The following is a 20,960-nucleotide window of genomic DNA, read 5'->3' on the forward strand; positions in this document are numbered from 1 at the left end:
TGACTCCCGTCACAAAGGAGAATTACTATACATAACACATAACGTTGTGAACTCAAGACGCGTTGATTTTCACTTGACGCGTTGTGATCCAACCTTCAGGCCTCACGTGATATATGTGTAATTCGGCACTCTCGGGAACTGCGAAGCATTTTTGCCAAATCAAAACCAAAGGCACCTTTCCGGGGCCGAAGAACAGATTTGTAGTAGCTTGCAAGGTCTATCTATCTAACTTCGAGGAGGAAGGGTCGACGACTAAGGTCTATTTGTTGCTATTGCGAGTGGATCATCTTAATTGATTAAATTGCCTACTCATCCCTGCACAAATACTACTTTATTTTACAAAGTAATTGATTTGCAAAAAGCTGGTGCTGTGCTTGACTATATTAAACTTCTGCTTAAACCAGACGCCTCCGTGCGTTCTACCCAAATAATGATACCCTGTAGCGCCCTTGTCGCTCATTAGGGAGAGAAGCGGAATAATCGAACTGTGCTCGGTAGGAGATAGATCCGAGTGTTTGTGGTGGTTAGTAGTCAGCAGCCAGCAAAACAACAACAAAAACAACAACGCGTCCAAAACGCGCAGACTGAGTTAGCTGAATCACTGGCTCACTTCCTCTCCGCTATTGTCATTGATTTTTATAAACGTCTTTCTGATCTTTGGTTTTTTTGCGATTTTGGAGCTAATCCGACCGACACTTGCCGAGATCTGGCAGCCGCTCTTCAGCTCCTCAAAACCACCTGTTTCCGACGCGTCCGTTAACTCCCATGGCGCATCTACCAACTCGACCGACTCCAACTCTCTCAATCTGACCGCTCGTTGTTTCTCACCCGTTTATGTGAGTACGTTCTCACGCACCTCGTCATTCGCGATTCTCGACTCTTCTCTTACACCCTCTCAATTTATTTGTTTCTCCTCAACAGTTTGGTTTCTGTGTGCACTAGATTCCTGGTTTAATTTGAGTGGTCGTTCTAATCATTGCCGTCTTGTTTACCTCAATCCATATCTTGTGCCGTGCTCTGCCTTGGCTTGGACCAGGACTCCAGTTCCTTCATGGGGGTTAGTTCTTTATAATTTGTTTGTTTTTTAGAGATCAATGCCTTAACAAATATGTACTAGGACTCTATACTTGATAGTCCACCTATTCGAGGGTCATCTAGGAATCTGCAGAATCAAGAGCCAAACTTGAATCATGTACTATCGCGGTCTTCTTCGTCTTCTTCATCTATATACGACGAAGAAGAAGATGACATTACACTTACAACAACTTCCCCGATTCATGATTCCACGGCCGATCGAGGAAAATCATTGGCCAGCGACATTTCATACACTCTCACTAGTTCTCCCCCTTCTTCGCCTCCTCATAGCGTACCTAGTTCTCTCACTTCACGATATTCATCTTCCCCACCTCCAATTACACTCTCGATTGCCATGAATCAAGTGAATTATCAAGACAATGCCAATGCGATTGCCCAAGAGCGAAACTCTCTCAAGGCTTTGAGGCGGATATCATTTGATGCCTCGGCAGCAGCTGATCCCGATCTGCCTTATCCTTCATCTCCTCCACGCACTCTTCTGAGCAGTTCTAAGGAATCTTCGTTGATAGACCAGACTTCTGAGATGACGTTAGATAATATCTGGGTTCCCGCCCATATCCACTCTGCGGTTGGTCCTGAAGACTGGCACTCGTTTATTCATGAACGCCCGACCGATGTTCCCAATCGGGTGGACGATCCGGATACTTCGTTAAATATATCTACACCTCCCCGGTTATCTCTTATTGGAAATCAGAGAGTTGAAGTCACACGAAAACGCTCGAAACTGTCGCGTGTAATCAATACAGATAGCGATACCCTGTCGGGATTCGAAGATGGTGCGGATAGACTGCAAAGCAAGGCCGAGAAACGTATGTCAAATGGAGTAGCTGTGCCCGACTTAGAACTACTTCAAAAATTAGAGCTTGAATCGCGCTCTAATGCTCAGCCTACGGTTTCTGCTCGTTCTATAAATGGAATTCGAGCGACTATGGGATACGTTATTTCGCCATTGCGTGGACGCGGTTTACGTCGGACTTTAAACACATCGCATATTCAAAGTAAAGAACAAGCGTCTAAGTTTTTTCGAAATATGATGCCTACAAACAATACGTCTAATGAAGCATCATTGGATCAAGATTCTGATTCGCAATCAATCGAAGAAAGTACTTCCTCACTTCCGTTTTCCTCCTCAGTATCAGTAAGTTTACCAGATGTACAAGTTACTGATGGTAGGTTAGAGTTTGCTGAAGGTAACTTTGGCTATTTGGATCCAAAATTTGAAGAAGACAAGACAGTCGACAACATATCCTCTACACAACAAGCAGATAATTTGATTTCGAGTTCACTAAATCATATTCAAGCTGATTGTACGAGTTCTGAGAGTGATATATTCGAGTCACAAGGTATTCAAACTAGAAATGAGTATGAATCTCAGCCTTTTAATACCTATGAGAAGTTAGACGAGCTTGATGATACTCTTGTCTCGCCGACATTTGAAAGATCAACGTCAATTGATAGTCAAATAGAAATTTCTCCAATAAGCTCGGGATCAAAACTGAGACGGAAAACAAAGGCTATTGCGATCTCTGCGGTTGGTATAGGAAAGCTATTTAGCTCGGATCGAGAGAAAGTATCACCAACGAAAGCCGAAGATGAATCTAATGGGGGAAAGGGTGCTAAATTTGCTGCCATGCAAAAGAAAATTATTACCGGATTTTCGACAGGTCAATCAAGGATAAACCAGGAAATCGAACGAGTAACGGCTGGTAGAGCGAAATCAGATTCTATCTCCTCTGGAGATAGCTGCTCCGAAAGCACAACTGCTAGCACATCACTGGAATTACCACGCGCTGACATATCTGACGTGATTGCAGACGAAGAGAATAGCAAATCGAAAGAGACAAAGCTGGGGTCTTTGTTTGGTCGTGCAGGTATCGGCAAGGGGATCAGAAGTGGCATCAGTAGGACTACGCTGATAAAAACGGATATTGAACAGCGCCTTCAAAGTAGCTACTCATCTTCAAAAAGGTCGGGCCAGGAAATAAATCAAAAGCATTCAGAGAATTTTTGCCAGGATAACTCCTCTTCTCCTACGTCACCTTCAGAAATTACAAGTGAAAGGGCTGTAGAACATGAAAACGCACAAGATGAGGAATTAGAATTTGGCTGGAACAAGGAGCCCATAGAACAAGGAAATGCAGAGTATCTGGATATGTACGAACCTCGAAAATATTATTATGCCCGTTATCCGATTCATGTGGAGCGTGCAATTTATCGGCTGTCGCACTTTAAGCTTGCTAACCCTCGGCGACCGCTTTGGCAGCAAGTAGTACTGAGCAATTTTATGTATTCTTATCTTGAATTGATCAACCAAGGCGAGAGCATGTACGTGCCAACAAATCAGCGAGAAGGAGGGTCTGATTTTGAATTGCAGCAGGCATATTACGAACAACCTCAACAATTTAATTATTACGGTTCAGAATCATACGATGGGTACGGCATAAACGATCTGGATGCTCGGCAACAACAAGGGCAAATGCAACTGCAGCAGCAAAACGATTCGACTCGGCTCGTAGCACGAGGCGGAACCCAAAACACTGTATATATACAAAGATGGACACCGCCTACAAATTCGGAACAAAATGGTGATTATTTTGCGGACGAGTCGGATTTTGTGGAAGACGATTACTATGATGCTAGCGAAGATCTTTCAAGCCAAGGAATAGACGGATTTGAGAATTATAGTGTGAACGATCGTCCGTCTACAATCAAATCCCGACGATCTAATATTTTACCTGGAAGCCACCGTGAAACACCAGATAGGAGAGAACGAGAGGTACTTTCAGATCAAGATCTACAACGGCTCCCACAGCAACAGCTACAGCAGCAGCGGAAATTACAAATGTCAAACCGACAGATTTCATCCGAGGAAAAACACTGGTTTCCTAGGCAACGACAGCTACGGCAGCCTTCACCACGGCACAGTCTGTCCAAGGAAAGTCAAAGATCCATGGTTTCAAGCCCTGGTATCATCAATCCTAGAACTGTATCAATGCAATCTCCAGGTGATGCGATGAAACGTCCTTTGATGTCTAGAGCACGACAACCAGCTCCATCTCGGGCGATATCACGGGGAGAATCAAGTTCCTCAGGTACATTTGTAAGGCGATCAAATCCGCAGAATCGTCCTTCTTCTCCGGCGCTGGGCCAACGACATGGCAGACATCAACGGACTCAAAAAGTTGGTGGAATTGCTGTAGCCAAAATCCATCCAGGCTAGGAAAATAACGGACAGTATGGTAGACGGAAACGCTAGCATTCAGAATGTAAATATTGTAAATGTTTAGGTCTACGATTCGAATTCGATTGTCATTTACAGGATTGTACTTATGAACACTCTAAGAGTTCGATTTACTTTTGAGTAAAATAAAAATATTACATTTGAAGTTCTGTACTATCTACTGATTAATTGCCAAACTCTAATCAAAAACGATTTTTTTCGCCTTCTTGGTGGGATCGATATCTTTGTAAAAAGCGCCGTAGACGGAATGCTCTTTCTTTTTGGTGTGTCCGCCAAATTTTAACAAACTCTCAGGAACTCGTTGATTTGCTCCTCGAAGAACGTTGACAAGAGCACCAGAAAGATGCTTTTCATGTTCGGTGAAGAACGTGATTGCCTTGCCTGACTGGCCAGCTCGTCCAGTTCGTCCGATTCTGTGGACGTAATCTTCCGCGGTCAGGGGGAAAGTCAAGTTGATGACAAGCTTTACAGCTGGAATGTCAAGACCGCGAGCAGCGACGTCAGTAGCCAGAAGTAATGGACAGGTTCCATTTTTGAAACTTTCTAGCGCACTGGTCCGTTGAACTTGCGAAAGGTCTCCATGAATAGCAGCAATATTGTATCCGCGACGGGTAAGCATTTGCTCTACCCGCGAGGCCTCCTTCTTGTAGAGAGCGAATATCAAAATCTTATTATCTTTCTGATGTTGGCGCGGATTTGGAATATATTGTTTTAATACTTGTAGCAGTCTGTTTTCTTTTTCTCGAGGATCAACAACTTCCACAATTTGTTCGATGCGCGAATTGGCCTTAAGTTCTGATTCTCGATCACCAATCATAACTTTTACGGGATCAGATAAGTAAGACGATGCTAGATCCCGAACTGAAGGGGGCCAAGTGGCTGTAAACATAACTGTTTTACGTTTCGATTTATCGGTTGCGCTCATTACACGCTTAATATCTTGCTCGAACCCTTTTTCCAGCATTCGGTCGGCCTCGTCCAAAACAAGATAGGAAATGGCGCCCAGGTCAATCACTTCATCGTTCACAAGATCGATTAAGCGACCAGGAGTAGCCACAATAATAGAAGCGCCATTTAAAGCATGCTTTTGGTCTTCTTTGGAGACTCCTCCATAGACACAAACAGACTTGAAACCTACCAAGGTTGCAAGATCTTGCAGATTGTCATGAATCTGAACGGCAAGTTCTCGTGTAGGCGAAATTATCAGAACAGGTGCAGAAACATTCTTGTAAGATGCAGAAAAATTGATCAAATAAGAAATCGCAGGTATGCCGAAGGCCATTGTCTTGCCCGAACCGGTTTCTGCGACGCCAATGACGTCGCGACCAGCGAGTAAAAATGGCCATGATGCACTTTGGATGGGCGTCGGTCTTGGGAACTGCTTGAGGAACTTGAGGACGCGTTCGTCCATCTTTATGTCAGCAAAAGACAAAACCGGATCAAAATTTTCGTTTCTCGGGTCGGTTATCGTGATGTCGCTTTCCTTGAGAAATGAGCTGATTTCGGTTTGAGAGGCCGAATTGGTGATTGAGGGCAAATCGATATTCTTTGCTTTCTTTGGTTGTTTCACTTCCGCAGCCTCAGAAGAGTGCTTCTTCGATTTCTTAATGGATTTCTCAGTATCAAGAGAATCATCTTCATTTTTAATAGTATCAGGATTTTTGTTTTTATTTTTCTTATCCTTTCTGTGTTCGTGCTTGTGTTCTCTGTGCTCACTATGCTCCTTGCTCTCCTTGTGCTTCTTTTCGTGTTTGTGCTTCTTTGGCGTGTCGCCACCTTCCCTGGCTCCAAGCTTTTCCAGTTTTCTAAGACGCTTTCTCTCAGCTTTTTCGGATTCTTCATCCACATTAACCATCTTTTCTGGTGCCATTTGGTATACTAGCGCAAAGACAACAACAGCAGCACCCGAAGATATCAGTGCCGGCTTACAATTTTTTTCCGTTACTTGGGAGTTGCTTCTGGCTGGGACTTCTTAGCCAGAGATCAACTCCTAAGGGTCTAGTGATGTTGGCGGTAATTGAAAGTGAGTCTGCTAAAGGGAGAGTCAGACGGCGACTGAGGCGGATGAACACGAAATGATAGAGAACAGCCGCTGGAACGAAAGCGCTTGCTTATGAGGGAGAGAACCGGGATGATATCGCTAGACTAGTTCAAGGGTCCTTGTTCGAGGTCCTGGCCTCGTCAACGAGTCACGAAACCGCATTTTGTAGCAAAAATATGTAGCTTAACCTCCTATGTCTCTATTTTCTTTGATTCGCTAAATAATCGCGAAAATTGGTGAAATTGATGAGTCTCGAAGCCGTTGACCTCTCTACTCTTCTTATCCGGTCAGAGATGAGACTTCAGCCTACTCCCTTTCAAATTTTCTTGCCGACATCTGTGCGGCTCTTCATCTAGAACGATTCACCCCAATATATAGAATATATATAGAAAATGAAAGATATGTATTATATTGGGGAATTCTTTCCCGGAAGGGGCTTCCGAAGACTTTTAATATGGCGGTTGATATTCCAGCAAATCCAGCCCTTTTTCACTCCTCTCATAATAGCTATACTTTCTTTTAGGTTGTGCTCTTCCAAAAGCTCTTTTAAATAGACAAATTTCATTCGCGAGCAATCTCGCACTCTGTTGCATTTCAGGAGCGTTTTGTTTGCAGCTAGTTCTTGCTTTACTGCCTGCCGCTAGTAGTTTACCACTGCGATGGCTAGTCTTTCGCAAGCAATTTCAGACGATGACCGGCTACTCATCTTGCCGGGTCCTGTTGCTTATTCGCCATTTCGCATCGCTGCATTGATCACCAACATCAATACTGCTGTAAACTCTTCTGCTGTGACTGCTATTCGTGCCATCTATGTTCATTATCTCAGCTTGACCTCGTCCACTTCGCGTTTTGTCGAAAGCTCTCCCAGGTTCGACAAGCATAGTCGGGCTATGCTTGAGTCGCTTCTCCATTATGATTCTCCAGCCGATGTCACGGATCCAGGATATGCCTCTCTTGTTCATTCTGTCATCTCCGAGTCTTCAAAGCCTGCAGAAGCAGACAATTATTTGATCCGTGTAGTTCCTAGAGTGGGCACTATTTCTCCCTGGTCCTCAAAAGCTACAAACATTGCTCATGTAGCAGGTCTCGCCGACGATATCGAGCGAATTGAACGTGGAATAGCAATTCTTGTCACTGTTCGCAAAGGATTCCCTCTGATGCAGCATTTGACTGCCGGAGTTTCGCTCGATTGTTTTTACGATAGAATGACTCAGGTATATTCTCTCATTAGGTCCTGATTTGGTGATATTATTATACTCACGTTCGAAATTAGGCTATTTTTCATAAATCTCCATCATACGATGATCTTTTTGCCAAAAATGATCCCAAACCTCTAGTTGAGATTCAGCTTGGCAAGTCTCCAAAAGATCGGCTCGAGGAAGCGAACAAAAAATTTGGTTTAGCACTTGCTCCTGATGAGATCGCCTACCTTGCAGATGCCTTTCATAATCTAGGACCAGGTCGCAATCCTACTGATGTCGAACTTTTTATGTTTGCGCAAGTCAATTCTGAACATTGTCGTCATAAGATTTTCAATGCCGACTGGAAGATCGATGGAGAGGCAAAATCCATGTCTCTCTTCAAAATGATCCGAAACACTCACGAAGCTAATAAAGGGGCCTATACTATTTCAGCTTATTCAGATAATGCTGCAGTTATGGAAGGATTTCCTGCTGCGCTATGGGCACCTGAACTGACTTCTAACGAATGGACACTCGTAGAGGAACTAGTTGATTATCTTGGGAAGGTCGAGACTCATAACCATCCGACGGCTGTATCTCCATTTCCTGGAGCAGCTACAGGATCAGGGGGTGAAATCCGTGATGAGGGAGCTGTTGGCAAAGGTTCCAAGCCCAAGGCAGGTCTTACAGGATTTTCCGTTTCAGACTTACTCATTCCTGGATGCCGTCAACCTTGGGAGTTGGATGTCGGAAAGCCAGGCCATATCGCATCGGCTCTTGATATCATGATTGAAGCTCCTCTAGGAGGTGCCGCTTTCAACAATGAATTCGGTAGGCCTAGTATAACCGGATATTTCCGAACGTTGACGACCACATTACCTATCCACAGCGGCAAGCAAGAGATCCGCGGCTACCATAAGCCGATCATGATTGCTGGTGGCATTGGCAATGTCCGTCCTATGAATGCATTAAAAGATAAACCGATTACTCCTGGCGCATGTCTTATTGTTATTGGAGGTCCAGCAATGCTAATTGGTCTGGGCGGAGGTGCAGCTTCCTCGGTCGCTTCAGGTGATACGTCTGTTGAACTTGATTATGCTTCTGTTCAGCGAGGAAATCCTGAAATGCAGCGACGAGTTCAAATGGTGATTGATTCCTGTGCTGCCTTGGGCAATAAAAATCCTCTTCAGTCGGTTCATGATGTTGGTGCTGGTGGTTTGTCTAATGCTCTACCCGAGCTAGTCCATGATCACGGACTAGGTGCGAAATTTGAGCTTCGCAATGTTCCAAATGCGGAGCCAGGAATGTCGCCAATGGAAATCTGGTGTTGCGAGGCACAAGAGCGCTACGTTTTGGCTGTTGCCGAAGAAGATTTGGCTGTGTTTACCTCCATTGCGAACCGTGAGCGGTGCCCGTTTGCTGTTGTAGGTCATGCAACTTCTGAGCAGCGATTAGTACTCACAGATAGCTTGCTGGGCACTACTCCGATTGATTTGGACATGTCTACACTCTTTGGCAAACCCCCGAAGATGTCGCGAGTTGCTACTACTAGACACTTAAAGATTCCTCCATTTGACAGCACTTTAACAAGCTACCTTGATCCTACTGGCTCCTCTCTTCACATTTTGCCCAGTTCGTCTGCGTCATCTTCTTTAAACAGTGGCTCTGGACCCGAAATTGAGAAGGGACTGAAGCTTGATGCTGCTCCTTTGTCTCCGCTTAAGACAGCCATTGAACGAGTTATGCATTTGCCATCTGTTGGATCTAAATCATTTTTAATTACAATTGGCGATCGCACTGTCACTGGTTTGATAGCTCGTGACCAAATGGTTGGTCCTTGGCAAGTTCCAGTGGCCGACGTTGGAGTTACACAAACCTCCTTTGGCGAGGGTATTGTCACTGGTGAAGCTCTCTCCATGGGTGAGCGACCTACTTTAGCATTGATAAATGCACGAGCATCTGCGCAGATGGCGGTTGCTGAATCACTGATGAACTTAATTGCAGCTGACATCAAAGATTTGGAGCATGTTCGGTTATCTGCAAATTGGATGGCAGCACCAGCTCACGATGGTGAAGGTTCGATATTATACGAGGCTGTTCAAGCAATTGGTTTGGATATGTGTCCGAAGCTGGGTATTAGTATTCCTGTTGGCAAGGATTCGATGTCGATGAAAATGAGATGGGAGGAAGATACAGGAGGGCGAACGAAAGAAGCTTTAGAGGTCACCGCTCCCTTGAGCTTGATCATCACCGCATTTTGTGGAGTTTCAAATATACATAACACATGGACACCACAATTGCGTCGAGTTGAGGAGGTCGGCATTGGAGCTACGAAGCTGTTGCTGGTTGACTTATCTATGGGCAAAGCTCGCTTGGGTGGCTCAGCTGTGGCCCAAGTGTTTGGTAAAGTTGGTAATACTGCTCCAGAAGTGGAATCTATTGAGCTGTTGAAAAATTTTATCGCTACTGTTTCCATGCTTCATCAAATTCCTGATCTTGTTCTTGCTTATCATGACCGATCTGACGGTGGATTGTTCACGACGTTAGTCGAGATGGCGTTTGCAGGCCGGGTCGGACTATTCATTGATTTACCTAACGGCGGTCCAGATGTTGTTTCGACATTATTCAATGAGGAGCTGGGAGCTGTGTTCCAGGTACGAGCACAGGATGTCGATCGATTTGTTGCAATTTTTGAGGCCAACAATGTTGATGGTCAATACATTACACCGATTGCGGATGTTCGACCATCGAAGGATCAGGCAGTCACAATTAATCTAGGTGATCAAGTATTATTTGAGTCGACTAGAGGGGCTCTTCAGCAAGCATGGTCTCTCACCTCTTATAAAATGCAACGATTGAGGGATAATCCCAAGTCGGCGGACCAGGAGTTTGCGAATATATTGGACAACTTTGATCCTGGACTGTTTTACCGGTTAACGTTTGATGTAAAAGAGACATTGCTCCCCCCTTCCGAAGAAATTGTGGTGGCTAGCGCCGCGGGCACGCCCGTGACAGAGGATGTTCCGGTTAGTATTCCGATGGAGATTTCTAAGCCACGAGTCGCTATTCTGCGGGAACAAGGAGTCAATGGACATGCTGAGATGGCTTATGCATTTTATGCGGCAGATTTTATTCCGGTAGATGTGCACATGTCTGATATCATCAGCGGACGAGTTAGCCTTGACAGTTTTATTGGGCTTGCTGCGTGTGGCGGATTTTCATATGGAGATGTTCTTGGAGCAGGATCCGGATGGGCAAAGTCGATTCTTTTCCATGAAAATGCGCGAGAAGAGTTTCGAAGGTTTTTCCAGGACCGAACAGATACTTTCACATTAGGAGTATGTAATGGATGTCAATTTTTGTCACATTTGAAGGAACTGATCCCAGGTGCCGAAAATTGGCCCCTTTTCCAGCGAAATGCCTCAGAACAGTTTGAAGCTCGAGTATGTGAAGTTGAGATCGTGGAGGACGCCAAAGAACCATCCGTATTTTTGCACGGAATGCGAGGATCGAAGTTTCCGATTGCGGTTGCACACGGTGAAGGCCGAGCAATGTTTGAATCAGTTCAGCAAGCCAAGAAGTTGTCTCAGGATGGGTTGGTTTCAGTTCGCTTTGTGGATAATTATGGCAAGATTACGGAAAAATATCCATTTAATCCGAATGGGTCACCTGGCGGAATCACGGGAGTTCGATCAACGGATGGCCGTGTCCTTGCGTTGATGCCTCATCCTGAACGAGTTTTATTGAAGGAATCTTGTTCATGGTATCCCATAGAAGAAGGCAAACAGTGGGGTGAATTTGGGCCGTGGATGAGATTATTCCGATCTGCAAGACAATGGGTAGGTATTTAATGTAGATGAAGCGGATATGCGAAAGCAGAATATGCAGAATAATGTAGAGTGTGATACAGTTATATTTGAAATTGAGTTTTGCTTATGTTGAGTTTGTTATTATTTTCATAAATTCCAAAAGTTTCTATATTATTAATTTTTCATGAGTTTGCTTGAAAACAAACGGATCAGCTATGGAAGCACAATGTACTTTTCCAAATGAGCTGGGATTTCCTTGCGAAGATTTTTCGTCTCAAGCCATTGCTGGCTAAATAAGCGATCAGCATATCGATAAGCGCCATCGCAAAGAAGAGTGACGACGGTTGAACCTTTGCCCAAAGTCTTAGCCATTTCGTAGGCAGCAACGACGTTCAAGCAGGATGAAGCACCCAAATAGAGACCTTCCTCGTCAAGCAAGCGGTAGATCATTTTAATTGTCTGTTCATCGGGAATGGTCATTGCATCGTCGATGAGAGGGATCTCCTGGGCAAGATTATCGGTAACACGGCCCTGGCCAATACCTTCCGTGATACTTGATCCCGAGCGGTCGAGCAAGACTCCTCCGGATTTGATATAGCTTGTTAAAACAGATCCAGGGGGATCCGCAAGAAAAGCCTTGACTCTGCCGTCAGAAATTTCTTTGAGAAATCGCGTAGTTCCCGCGAATGAACCACCAGTGCCCGTAGAACAAGTGAATCCATCAATCAAACCTTGAGTCTGCGCCCAGATCTCTGGGCCTGTGGTCTCGATGTGAGCTTGTCGGTTTGCAATGTTGTCAAACTGATTGGTCCAGACAGCGTTCTCAATGCTTTCGGCATGACGTTTAGCTTGATGGTTATAGTTCATTGGGTTGTCGAATGCGACAGCAGGAACAGGATAGACTTCGGCACCGAGTAAACGCAGCAGGTCAATTTTACCTTGGGCCTGCGTATTGGGCATATAAATCACACATTTATAACCTTTCGCGCGACAAATCTATAGAGTCTGTTAACAACCCTATAAAATTCAAGCCACGAGAGAAAGAAGAATCATCTCGAGTTCATACTTACATGGGCAAGTCCGATGCCGGTATTTCCTGCCGTACCTTCAACGACAGTACCTCCTGGTCCAATGAGACCTTCAAATAACTACAGTCAATTTCGTGGTCTGGATTTTAGTGTCATGAGAAGTCTAAGCGTACCTTTTTTTTCGGCATCCTCAATGACATACAATGCAGCACGATCTTAACAAGCGGTTCAGTCAGCGATCAGGCAGCTCTAAGCTATAATACCTCTTGCTTCTTACCTTTGACAGATCCGCCGGGATTCATAAACTCAGCTTTGCCATAAATGTTCGCGCCTAGTTCTTCGCTCAAGCTCTTGAGCTTGATCAATGGCGTATTACCTACTGCACCAACAAATCCGTCTACTGTTAGCGGGGTGTACTGCTTTCCTGTCGAATAAGCTCGGCGAACGGCAGTCGACACAGTCCATGCTCTAGCAATTGAACGATGAAGCATTATTTCAATGTCTTGTCTCTTTTTCTCTCAAGTTTAACTCGTCGAATTTGTGCTTAAATAATCAGGGACTCAATTGCTCGTAACCCGAAATTTATCGGGAGTGTCGGAATAAGGTTTCAATTACTTAAATTGCTGCCCCGGCACGCCATAAGGCAAGAAGATATTTGAATTTAGATGCAAGAATTGAAAATACTTTATTCATACTAAATATCCGCTATTACACTGCAATAATTTGATTTTATTGTTTTGCGTGCTATTATAAGCAAATTTGGCTCACGCAGATTTTTGTTTGGTTCTATATGTAATTTCACACAAACGCCTTTATAGTGTAATCATCAGCTAGTGATCTCCTGAAAATTTCATATTATTTCCTCATTCCTGTTTACGCTGAGACCTAATAGGACCGTATACTGGTAAAATGAAAGGAAGACAATCAGTGGCTGCTCTTGGAGCCTTACATAAACAATTTCAAGCAGATTTAGCAAACAAGCCAAAAGTCACCGCATTGGTAGCAGCACTGCAGAAGGAAAAAGTCGCGAGACGTAAGTATACCAAAGTGTGCGATAATGCGGCAATTGGACTGTGACATTGACTAGTATCCATAGGAGCACTGCAGAAGGAAAAATTTAAGGTCCCTCTAGTTTCGCCTCGGGTGTTACCGTCTAATGTCAATCCAATCAAGCTAGTCGAAGAAAAATTTATCAAAGAACGTGGAGATCCTACTGGATGGCGCGGAAAGTTGTTTAACCGGTCCAGCGAAATTGGCGTCCGACCGGGAGACGTCATTCGAGTACTCTATCAAGATAAATCATCGTTCACTGGCACAATTATGGCGATTAAGCGCTCTGGACTAGGATCTAGTGTACGATTGCGGTCTACAGCAGCACAATTGGGTATCGAGTTGAGTGTCAAAATTTATAGTCCACTTGTACGGACGTTTGAATTTATCTCCAGAGCTCAGAAGCGAGCCAGAAGAGCAAAACTGTACTACCTTCGTCCAGATGAGCGAAAGTAATGCAGTAAATCATTTTACACAATAAAAATTTGTAAATATCAATATACATCAATATACATCGATTTCGAGCTATTTATCGCCTTGGGGAACCTAGACACCACGACATTAGTCTCACCAAGTCGAAAAGTAACACATGCATCTACTTACGTCCTGGCGAATCTGCCATCGCATATAGATATCTGCCACTCGCAGTGAAGGTATTCGAACCCGGTGAGCGAGGAGTCGTTGAACCTGAAGTTTGACCCTGTTGGGCCAGTTTATCAGGAGACGACGTCGGTTTTGAGGCACTTAATGGCGAGCCGATGCCTGATTGTCGCTGACTCTGCGGGGTTGACGGAGCAACTCCATGAGCATCGAGTTTCTTGGCGATCGCATCTTGCATTGACCTTTTTATCAGTGGCGAAGGTCGAGAAGTTTCTCGAGAAGCGGGAAGCGACTTGGTATATCGCGGAGGAGTGATTGGAGAGGATGGAGATAATGTTTTCACTTTGACAGAGTCAGAATTAAATCAAGAAAGTTCAATACCAAAATATTGAGTACAAACCGGAATCGTCTAAGCCCATCAACTTGCGCTGATTGGGCGTTAGTGGGACATCTTGTAGATTATCCTTTGGCCGGATCAGACGAATCATTCCATCGGCAATATTATATAGAAATAGTAATTGCAAGGCAATCGCTGATGCTATTAGAGTCTGCAATTCAATAATATCATAGAACATACCGACTAGCTTCATATGTTTTGTAAACTTTAAATTTTCAGAGGCCAGATCAAGCATCCACGACCTATTATGTTCGTTGAGTACTGATTCAGATCACAAAGCAAACACAATTAAATGACTAACGTACCACTTGCTTACGAGTCGAGAAATAATCGATAAAAATGCCCATGCAACCGCATTCAGAACCATTTTCCGACTTGTGCTCTGAGTGAACTCCTTCTTACTCAATCGACTATTGACTTGATCGAAAGCTGGATGTCGCCATTGACCGGTAGGAATCGGCGTCGTCGGGGTATCATGTGGTGTTTTTGGCGTCGATATCGGTGATCGATTCGAGATTATATCGGAGGATTTCTGCGTCTGGCGTGGGGACTGCCCAGCAGCTAACTTTGCGGAATGAGATGGGTTTCCAGATAATGGTGAATTATTGTACACAGATCGAAGTGGAGATTGATTTGAGTAGGGAGTCGAGGGACTCTGTTGTATCGACCTTGGTGTGGACAGAGGACTAGCGTAAGAAGTCATTTCGACAATCGAAATAACGACAGAGCACTCTTTACCTTGCTCGATTGTTGTTGTTCCAGAATTCTTTCGCTCAATATGTTGTGTTGTTTACCTCGTTTGTACTACATTGGCCTCGCGTCACCCTAACCATACATCCCAAGTAGGGTAAAAGTTTCTCCCATTTTGAACTGATTTTCCAATCGAGACGAGGACAAATTCCCAGACATCTGACAGCAGAGGACGAAGTTCGAGTGAGCGTGGACGAAGTAATTCGCAAGCCTATACTGACAGAAAAGATACGCAAAGGTGAAGTTCAGAAGTAAAAGTAGTTGCCAGCACTATCAGGGTTTTGAACAAAGGAATTTCAATTGAGCTAGCGCTTGTGCATTGATCATCTACAAATCCATACTGGAACATCACTTGCGATTCCTCTCTTCTTTTTCTTGAAATAATAAAAATCTGAATTGAGCCTCTTTTTTTTGGATTTGCAATATGAAAGTCATCGTTGCGACAGAAGATACGGGTGGTTTGGAAGGTATAGATCTGAAGCTGTTTTCACGATCTGCTTTGAAATAACAGTGAGAGAGTATTTTTCTAACGCTCATTTATAGATATTTCATTCTATATTGGCACTAACACGAGTGTGAAAGGGTCTGTAAAGCCCAATATCACTCCATTCGCAACAGCAGGCCGATCCGCTTACGTTCAGCGAATGGTTGTTGTTCGGCTGAGAGAGAAGGAATATGTAAGTTCAAACTAATTTTAGCTCAAATTATATTCTAATATTTAGATCTGTATCGCGAGAAAAGGAGGACAAGTTCAATTATATGATGTTCAGCCGCCGTATTCTCTGTTCATGGAATGGCGCGACGTGTCACATCAACCAAATGATGCGTTTGTTGGGCTCGAATATGTCGAGGGCAAGCTATCGAGTTGTACATCGCGAGGAAAATTAGTTATGCGAGATTTGCAGTCGAATAAGATAGCCTTGGACTATCATACTGTGAGTAAATATGTCGAACTGGTTGTTGAGTGACTTGGGGACTGACTTAGGAGCCACAGCGCCTCGGTGATAGGCTAGATTCGTATAGATTAGATGTTCGAAGAGCGAATAGCGCGCAAACGCTGGGTGAAAGTGTTAATGCTTATCGAGTTCATCCAAAGCGACCTGACATTATCGCTTTTGGAGGGAAGGAGCAAGAACTCGAGATCAATCTAATTGAGAATATCCAGCCAACCCAGAGCGTGCCGTCAGAAGCCGACGAAGAAGGAGCCGCTAATAATATCCCGACGCAATCCATTGATGATGACAGAACTGAGCGAAAATGGGTTTTAACGCCGTCACCGCGGAATGGATCGACGCTAATCCGCCGAAAGCTGTGGCGAGCAAAAAACGTTCGAAACGATTCTTTGGATCTACGAGTTCCAGTTTGGGTGAGCGACATCCGATTTTTGGACATCGACCGCGTTGGGGATGCTCGTTCTGAATATGATTTCAGGGTGGCCATCACTACGCGTTTTGGACATGTGCGTCTATACGAGACCCGGATTTCGCGCAAGCCGATCATGAACGTGGAAGTAGGCGAACACCCATTGACTGCACTCGTTCCTAGCGGATTATCAGCTGACGAAGTTGTTATTTGTGATACTCATTCTACAATTGCGGAGTTTGATCTTGTTGGTGGTCGGATTGGAGGTCACTTCAAGAGCGGGTCTACCGGCGCAGTGTTATGTATGGACACCTTAGTCCCGGACGAAAGCATAGTCAATGCTGTGAAGCAAGAAGAGAAAGAAGAAGGAAATGAAGAGAGCGGTGATGATATAATGCCTCAGCAGCGAGCAGAAGACAAGCCGCTTTTAGCTACTGGAGGACTGGATAGGTATCTACATGTATATGATGTCGGCACGCGGCAGCTGGTTGGCAGGATATACGTTGGCGCGAAACTGTCCGCAGTGTGCATAGTTGACGGACGACGCGAGGCTCCTACTGAAGAGAATGTATCCGAGCGCGAGGAGAGTGAGAGTGAGAGTGAGAGTGCCGAAGAGGGCAATGATAAGATGTCGAGCAGGAAGAAGTCTAGAAAAGTGAAGGTTAAGAAGGAAGAAGACGAAGATGCCGAGGGGCCCAATGGAGGTTGGAGAAAGAGGAAAGAGGGAGATAATGATGATGATGAAGGTGAAGCTAGCGAAAGCAGCTCGCAACGAGGAGGTCGTGGCAAGCGAGTTCGGTTCGCGGGGAGGCGGGAGGGAGACAAGGATGAGGAGGAAGACGCAGATGCGGATGCAGATAGTGTTTGGCAAATGCTGGAAGAAGATGATAGCAGTAGTAGTAAGTGAAATACATGTTTCTTAATGATATGAATTTGGGATTGCTCTGGGATGGAAGTGAAGTTCAAGAATTGTATGCCTATCAAAAAAGTATGGATTTGGCAGACAGGTGAAATCTCTAGACAAAGGGTCTTAGCCATGACGTCAGGGCGTATTGACTTAAAGGAGAGTGCAGAAATAGATTTTCGATAATTTTGGGATATTGACAAAAGATACAGGTCTGAATTTTATTTACTTTTTGGGGGGGACGGAGAGGGAGGGGAAGAGAGATGGGGGGTTGTGCGGGCAGAGTGGAACAGGGTTGTAGATGGAAATGCGAACGGTAACGAAGGGCCAGGAACGCAGGGCACTGGAGCCGGTGTAGCAAAAGATGGGCATGCCGTATCGCGAGGTCGTCGGAGAAGAAGAATACTACAAGCTACTATAGCAAGTCGGTGCTGAAGAGACAATTCTAATAATAAGAATGGATGATAAATAACAGCAATATTCGGCACCAGTAACAACAGAAGACTCGGCCAGAGAGAAAAGACGCGCCACGAGCATGATACAATAGAGAGGTAGATGATGATAATAGCAGCAGTAATAATATATGAATGGCAGCACTAGTTACATACGAGAAGCAGAGTCCAAGGAAAAAGAAATACTAGCAGGGAAACGACGCTCGGAAACGACCGAATTAGGTAGGTATACGAAAGGCTGAGCAATAGAGTTTGCGAAACATGCGAGCACGAGCCAAAGGGTCTTAGCTTGAAAGAGACATTCTGACCCGGACCGAAGAGGACGTGATTGTTGGAACAGGCCTCGAAGTTGAAGCGGAAAAGAAAATAGCAGTCGTAGACAGGGTGGTGAAGCCCTTTCCTTGGCCGAGTCTGAAGATTGCGATCTCGACAGAACTCTCCCGTTTACTGGATCTGGAACGAGATTCGTTTGCAACAAAGCCGAACGGATCAAGGGCACAGTCGATAACCAGTCGTTCGAAATAACTGCTCAATGGAACCTGATGAAGAGAAATGCAAGCGGAAGATCCCGCAGCCACAAAGACTCGAGCGTTAACGTGCAGGCAAAAGAAGCTCAAATTCGTGTTGCTGTCGTCGTAGTTTATATCTGGGTTGATCAATACTTTCAACGTACTACCGTCTCTGTAGTAGCAGGGAGCAGTACTCACATCTACTTACTAGACTAAGCAGTAGTTTCCATTGACCGCTGTGCTCGACCGCTACAGCGCAGCCAATCTCTGTTTCTGTCGGTCTGTCAGGTTGTCTGCAAGAAGAGGGAGAATTTAAAGTCTGCTCCCAGAACACCAAATAATGGCCGACTCGCCAGCCCGTTGGCCTCTAGAATCGTGCGTGCACCCTCGAACCCATTTATATATCTGATTGTCTACCCTCCTTCTACTTTCGCTTTTCTCCTCTCTCTTTCTCCTTCTCTTCCTTCCTCTCTTTCTCTGGCGATTGCGTTTGGCATAGCACGTACAAATGCTCTCCCACATCATCTCTGCGTCGGGCAGGCCGGTCTCATTACTTTGCGAACAGCCCGTCTCAGCGCCTGGTGAGTCTTCGGCTACGTCCGGCGGAGCTTGCTTGTCTGCTATATCCGGTTCGCCGTCTGCAACTCCTATCCCTCCAAGGTCGCTACTACCTCCTCCAACTCCCCCAATTCAGCACAGTTCGATGTCATATGGACATTTCCAGGCCTATCCACAGTACGTAGCAGTGAAGCAAGAATTACAATATTCCTATCCGCAACAATCGCAACCTTCGCAGCCCTTTCTTCCACCTTTGACCTCGCAATTACCTCCCCCACCACCACCACCTCCTCCTCCTTCTGCACCGGCAGGTCTGCGCCAGAATCCTCGCACAGCTCCAATTGCGGTGCCAGGGACAAGATCGTCAGCAAAATCAAGGCGCTCCAAGAAGCAGGTTTCTCGGTCGCCTTCACCGTCATCGTCAATTTGCTCTAATTCCTCGTCTTCGTCTTCTTTGTCAGGTAATTTGGTCATTCCGGAGACAGTCGCGACGCCGCCAGGCGCATCCAAAAAGCCAAGGCGGTATACATGCCACTGTTCAAAATCGTTCACTACGTCGGGCCATCTAGCCCGGCATATGCGCATCCACACCGGGGAGAAGAACTACGTGTGCCCAGAAAATGGCTGCGGAGCACGATTTTCACGGCAGGACAATTGTATGCAACACTATCGAACACACCAGGTCCACGGGTCTAAGAGAAGGACAGGGTCCAGCTCGTCGACTCCAGGTATAAGCAGCAGCAAGGGCACCACGAACAACAATATCGGCAGCAACAACAACGACGACTACGAAGACACTAGCAACAGCAGCAAAAGCAGAAACAAAATTAATAACGAAACTGGCATCAGACCCGGAACCCCCACCGACAACAACATCAAAAATAATGATAAAAGTAATATTGCTGGCGGATCTGCAGTGTCGCGGTCGCACAGGTCGTCGTCGTCGTCGTCCCAGCCCGGTTTGGCCAGCAGCACTCCTTCGCCTGCACAGTCTCTGGTGAGTCCTCAAATGGCTACCACAGGTCTGGCATCAAATATGCCATGCCTTCCGCATGTGACATCGTTGCTGCCGACAGCGGGAGATTCCACGAATACGGTGGCAGGCTCGTCTGCAGGCGGATATTCACTGCCACCGCTAGCAGCGACCCCGACCGGGATGGGAAACTTCACCAACATCACGAGCGGCGGAGGTGGCTACCGACCGTTGTCATACGTTCTGCCACCGATCTCGTCACTATCGCTGCCATTCCGCGGGTCGGATAATTATCAGCATCAGCACCAAGCACTACCGCTACCGCCGCCGCCGCCGCCGCCGCCGCCGCTTCCAGTAGGTGTGGGTGCGGCCCCCGCTAGTGCTCATCCAGTAGCGGGGCCTACAGAGCAGGTTTCTCCTAGAGACCGAGCTAGTGGAAGTAATAATAGGCCGGATGCCAGCAGTGCTTCTAGTGCTAATGCGAGTCGACTGGATGAGCTGGCTTCCGTTGCCACTTCAGTTGTTGTTTAATTCGCGAGCAGTGTATGATTATGATTATGACTATTACTACTATTACTACTATTACTACTATTACTACTATTACTACTATTGTTACTACTGTCACCGTGTTTGATAATGTTATCGTAAGGATATTCGGGATTGGAGTCTGCGAGTGTGGGTGTTCAGATGTTGTCATATTTGCTCTAATTTATTTGTACATGGTTTCCGTAGGTAGCCTCGTTCTATATCTTAATGTCTATTATTTATTTGTTCGGTTGCTAATTTGGGGACCTAATCTGACGAACGGTGGAAATTTCGACTGACCTACTACTGTTGTATACTGGCTGGTCAATGGAAGCGGTAAAGACCTGGCTTGCTGGAATAGCATGGTCAGAGGCAGTAGACGACGTCGCTACTGGGGACGAAGCAAGGGATGGGGAGCAGAGTGACGGTTGCCGAGAACCATGCGGGCGCTGGGCCATGTCAGGAACCGATACTCATAGCCGGAG

General features: G+C 45.5%; 8 protein-coding genes across 8 annotated transcripts; 5 read left to right on the forward strand and 3 right to left on the reverse strand.

Moving 5' to 3' along the window:
- Positions 1-1,051: 1,051 nt before the first annotated feature.
- On the forward strand, positions 1,052-4,315 carry V1516DRAFT_664749 (uncharacterized protein; the record flags this gene model as incomplete). The annotated part of the gene is made up of 2 exons (XM_066920624.1): positions 1,052-1,057; positions 1,118-4,315. 2 exons carry the CDS (start codon positions 1,052-1,054, stop codon positions 4,313-4,315), a joined length of 3,204 nt encoding a protein of 1,067 aa, XP_066776583.1.
- Positions 4,316-4,514: 199 nt separating this feature from the next.
- V1516DRAFT_686019 (P-loop containing nucleoside triphosphate hydrolase protein) lies at positions 4,515-6,206 on the reverse strand (the record flags this gene model as incomplete). Its single annotated transcript, XM_066923641.1, has 1 exon — positions 4,515-6,206. The coding sequence occupies one exon, from the start codon at positions 6,204-6,206 to the stop codon at positions 4,515-4,517; it is 1,692 nt and encodes a 563-aa protein (XP_066776584.1).
- Positions 6,207-6,804: 598 nt separating this feature from the next.
- On the forward strand, positions 6,805-11,545 carry V1516DRAFT_676393 (CobB/CobQ-like glutamine amidotransferase domain-containing protein). Its single transcript, XM_066922413.1, has 2 exons — positions 6,805-7,591; positions 7,651-11,545. The coding sequence occupies exons 1-2, from the start codon at positions 7,037-7,039 to the stop codon at positions 11,407-11,409; spliced, it is 4,314 nt and encodes a 1,437-aa protein (XP_066776585.1). The 5' UTR covers positions 6,805-7,036; the 3' UTR covers positions 11,410-11,545.
- On the reverse strand, positions 11,485-12,980 carry V1516DRAFT_676394 (cysteine synthase). The gene is made up of 4 exons (XM_066922414.1): positions 12,673-12,980; positions 12,569-12,610; positions 12,438-12,505; positions 11,485-12,363 (listed from the first exon to the last, which is right to left on the reverse strand). The coding sequence occupies exons 1-4, from the start codon at positions 12,884-12,886 to the stop codon at positions 11,581-11,583; spliced, it is 1,107 nt and encodes a 368-aa protein (XP_066776586.1). The 5' UTR covers positions 12,887-12,980; the 3' UTR covers positions 11,485-11,580.
- Positions 12,981-13,095: 115 nt separating this feature from the next.
- Positions 13,096-14,047, forward strand: V1516DRAFT_393232 (mitochondrial 54S ribosomal protein bL19m). The gene is made up of 2 exons (XM_066918984.1): positions 13,096-13,428; positions 13,483-14,047. Exons 1-2 carry the CDS (start codon positions 13,305-13,307, stop codon positions 13,899-13,901), a joined length of 543 nt encoding a protein of 180 aa, XP_066776587.1. The 5' UTR covers positions 13,096-13,304; the 3' UTR covers positions 13,902-14,047.
- On the reverse strand, positions 13,926-15,212 carry V1516DRAFT_676400 (nuclear pore complex component-domain-containing protein). The gene is made up of 5 exons (XM_066922415.1): positions 14,748-15,212; positions 14,623-14,684; positions 14,446-14,577; positions 14,049-14,387; positions 13,926-13,991 (listed from the first exon to the last, which is right to left on the reverse strand). Exons 1-5 carry the CDS (start codon positions 15,143-15,145, stop codon positions 13,975-13,977), a joined length of 948 nt encoding a protein of 315 aa, XP_066776588.1. The 5' UTR covers positions 15,146-15,212; the 3' UTR covers positions 13,926-13,974.
- Positions 15,213-15,358: 146 nt separating this feature from the next.
- Positions 15,359-17,695, forward strand: V1516DRAFT_676403 (uncharacterized protein). The gene is made up of 4 exons (XM_066922416.1): positions 15,359-15,659; positions 15,736-15,869; positions 15,915-16,127; positions 16,187-17,695. Exons 1-4 carry the CDS (start codon positions 15,617-15,619, stop codon positions 17,459-17,461), a joined length of 1,665 nt encoding a protein of 554 aa, XP_066776589.1. The 5' UTR covers positions 15,359-15,616; the 3' UTR covers positions 17,462-17,695.
- A 1,588-nt stretch (positions 17,696-19,283) lies between these two features.
- V1516DRAFT_676407 (uncharacterized protein) lies at positions 19,284-20,809 on the forward strand. The gene has a single exon (XM_066922417.1). It carries the CDS (start codon positions 19,555-19,557, stop codon positions 20,479-20,481), a length of 927 nt encoding a protein of 308 aa, XP_066776590.1. The 5' UTR covers positions 19,284-19,554; the 3' UTR covers positions 20,482-20,809.
- Positions 20,810-20,960: the final 151 nt, after the last annotated feature.

The sequence above is a fragment of the Lipomyces oligophaga genome (genome assembly GCF_038497815.1).
Source record: "Lipomyces oligophaga strain CBS 7107 unplaced genomic scaffold V1516scaffold_5, whole genome shotgun sequence".
Lineage (NCBI taxonomy): Eukaryota > Fungi > Ascomycota > Lipomycetes > Lipomycetales > Lipomycetaceae > Lipomyces > [Lipomyces] oligophaga.

Excerpts from the sequence above, each read along its gene's own strand:
- V1516DRAFT_393232 (XM_066918984.1), top strand. The coding sequence starts at position 13,305 with ATGAAAGGAAGACAATCAGTGGCTGCTCTTGGAGCCTTACATAAACAA. Across the intron at positions 13,429-13,482 it reads GAAGGAAAAAGTCGCGAGAC|TATCCATAGGAGCACTGCAG; the intron begins GTAAGTATACCA and ends GACATTGACTAG.
- V1516DRAFT_676394 (XM_066922414.1), bottom strand. The coding sequence starts at position 12,886 with ATGCTTCATCGTTCAATTGCTAGAGCATGGACTGTGTCGACTGCCGTT. Across the intron at positions 12,611-12,672 it reads TCCCGGCGGATCTGTCAAAG|ATCGTGCTGCATTGTATGTC; the intron begins GTAAGAAGCAAG and ends CCGCTTGTTAAG. Across the intron at positions 12,364-12,437 it reads CCGGCATCGGACTTGCCCAT|ATTTGTCGCGCGAAAGGTTA; the intron begins GTAAGTATGAAC and ends CAGACTCTATAG.
- V1516DRAFT_676407 (XM_066922417.1), top strand. The coding sequence starts at position 19,555 with ATGCGCATCCACACCGGGGAGAAGAACTACGTGTGCCCAGAAAATGGC.
- V1516DRAFT_676400 (XM_066922415.1), bottom strand. The coding sequence starts at position 15,145 with ATGACTTCTTACGCTAGTCCTCTGTCCACACCAAGGTCGATACAACAG. Across the intron at positions 14,685-14,747 it reads TCTCGACTCGTAAGCAAGTG|GTCGTGGATGCTTGATCTGG; the intron begins GTACGTTAGTCA and ends CGAACATAATAG. Across the intron at positions 14,388-14,445 it reads GATGGGCTTAGACGATTCCG|TGAAAACATTATCTCCATCC; the intron begins GTTTGTACTCAA and ends ACTCTGTCAAAG.
- V1516DRAFT_676403 (XM_066922416.1), top strand. The coding sequence starts at position 15,617 with ATGAAAGTCATCGTTGCGACAGAAGATACGGGTGGTTTGGAAG. Across the intron at positions 15,660-15,735 it reads AGATACGGGTGGTTTGGAAG|ATATTTCATTCTATATTGGC; the intron begins GTATAGATCTGA and ends GCTCATTTATAG. Across the intron at positions 15,870-15,914 it reads GGCTGAGAGAGAAGGAATAT|ATCTGTATCGCGAGAAAAGG; the intron begins GTAAGTTCAAAC and ends TCTAATATTTAG.
- V1516DRAFT_676393 (XM_066922413.1), top strand. The coding sequence starts at position 7,037 with ATGGCTAGTCTTTCGCAAGCAATTTCAGACGATGACCGGCTACTCATC. Across the intron at positions 7,592-7,650 it reads TTTACGATAGAATGACTCAG|GCTATTTTTCATAAATCTCC; the intron begins GTATATTCTCTC and ends GTTCGAAATTAG.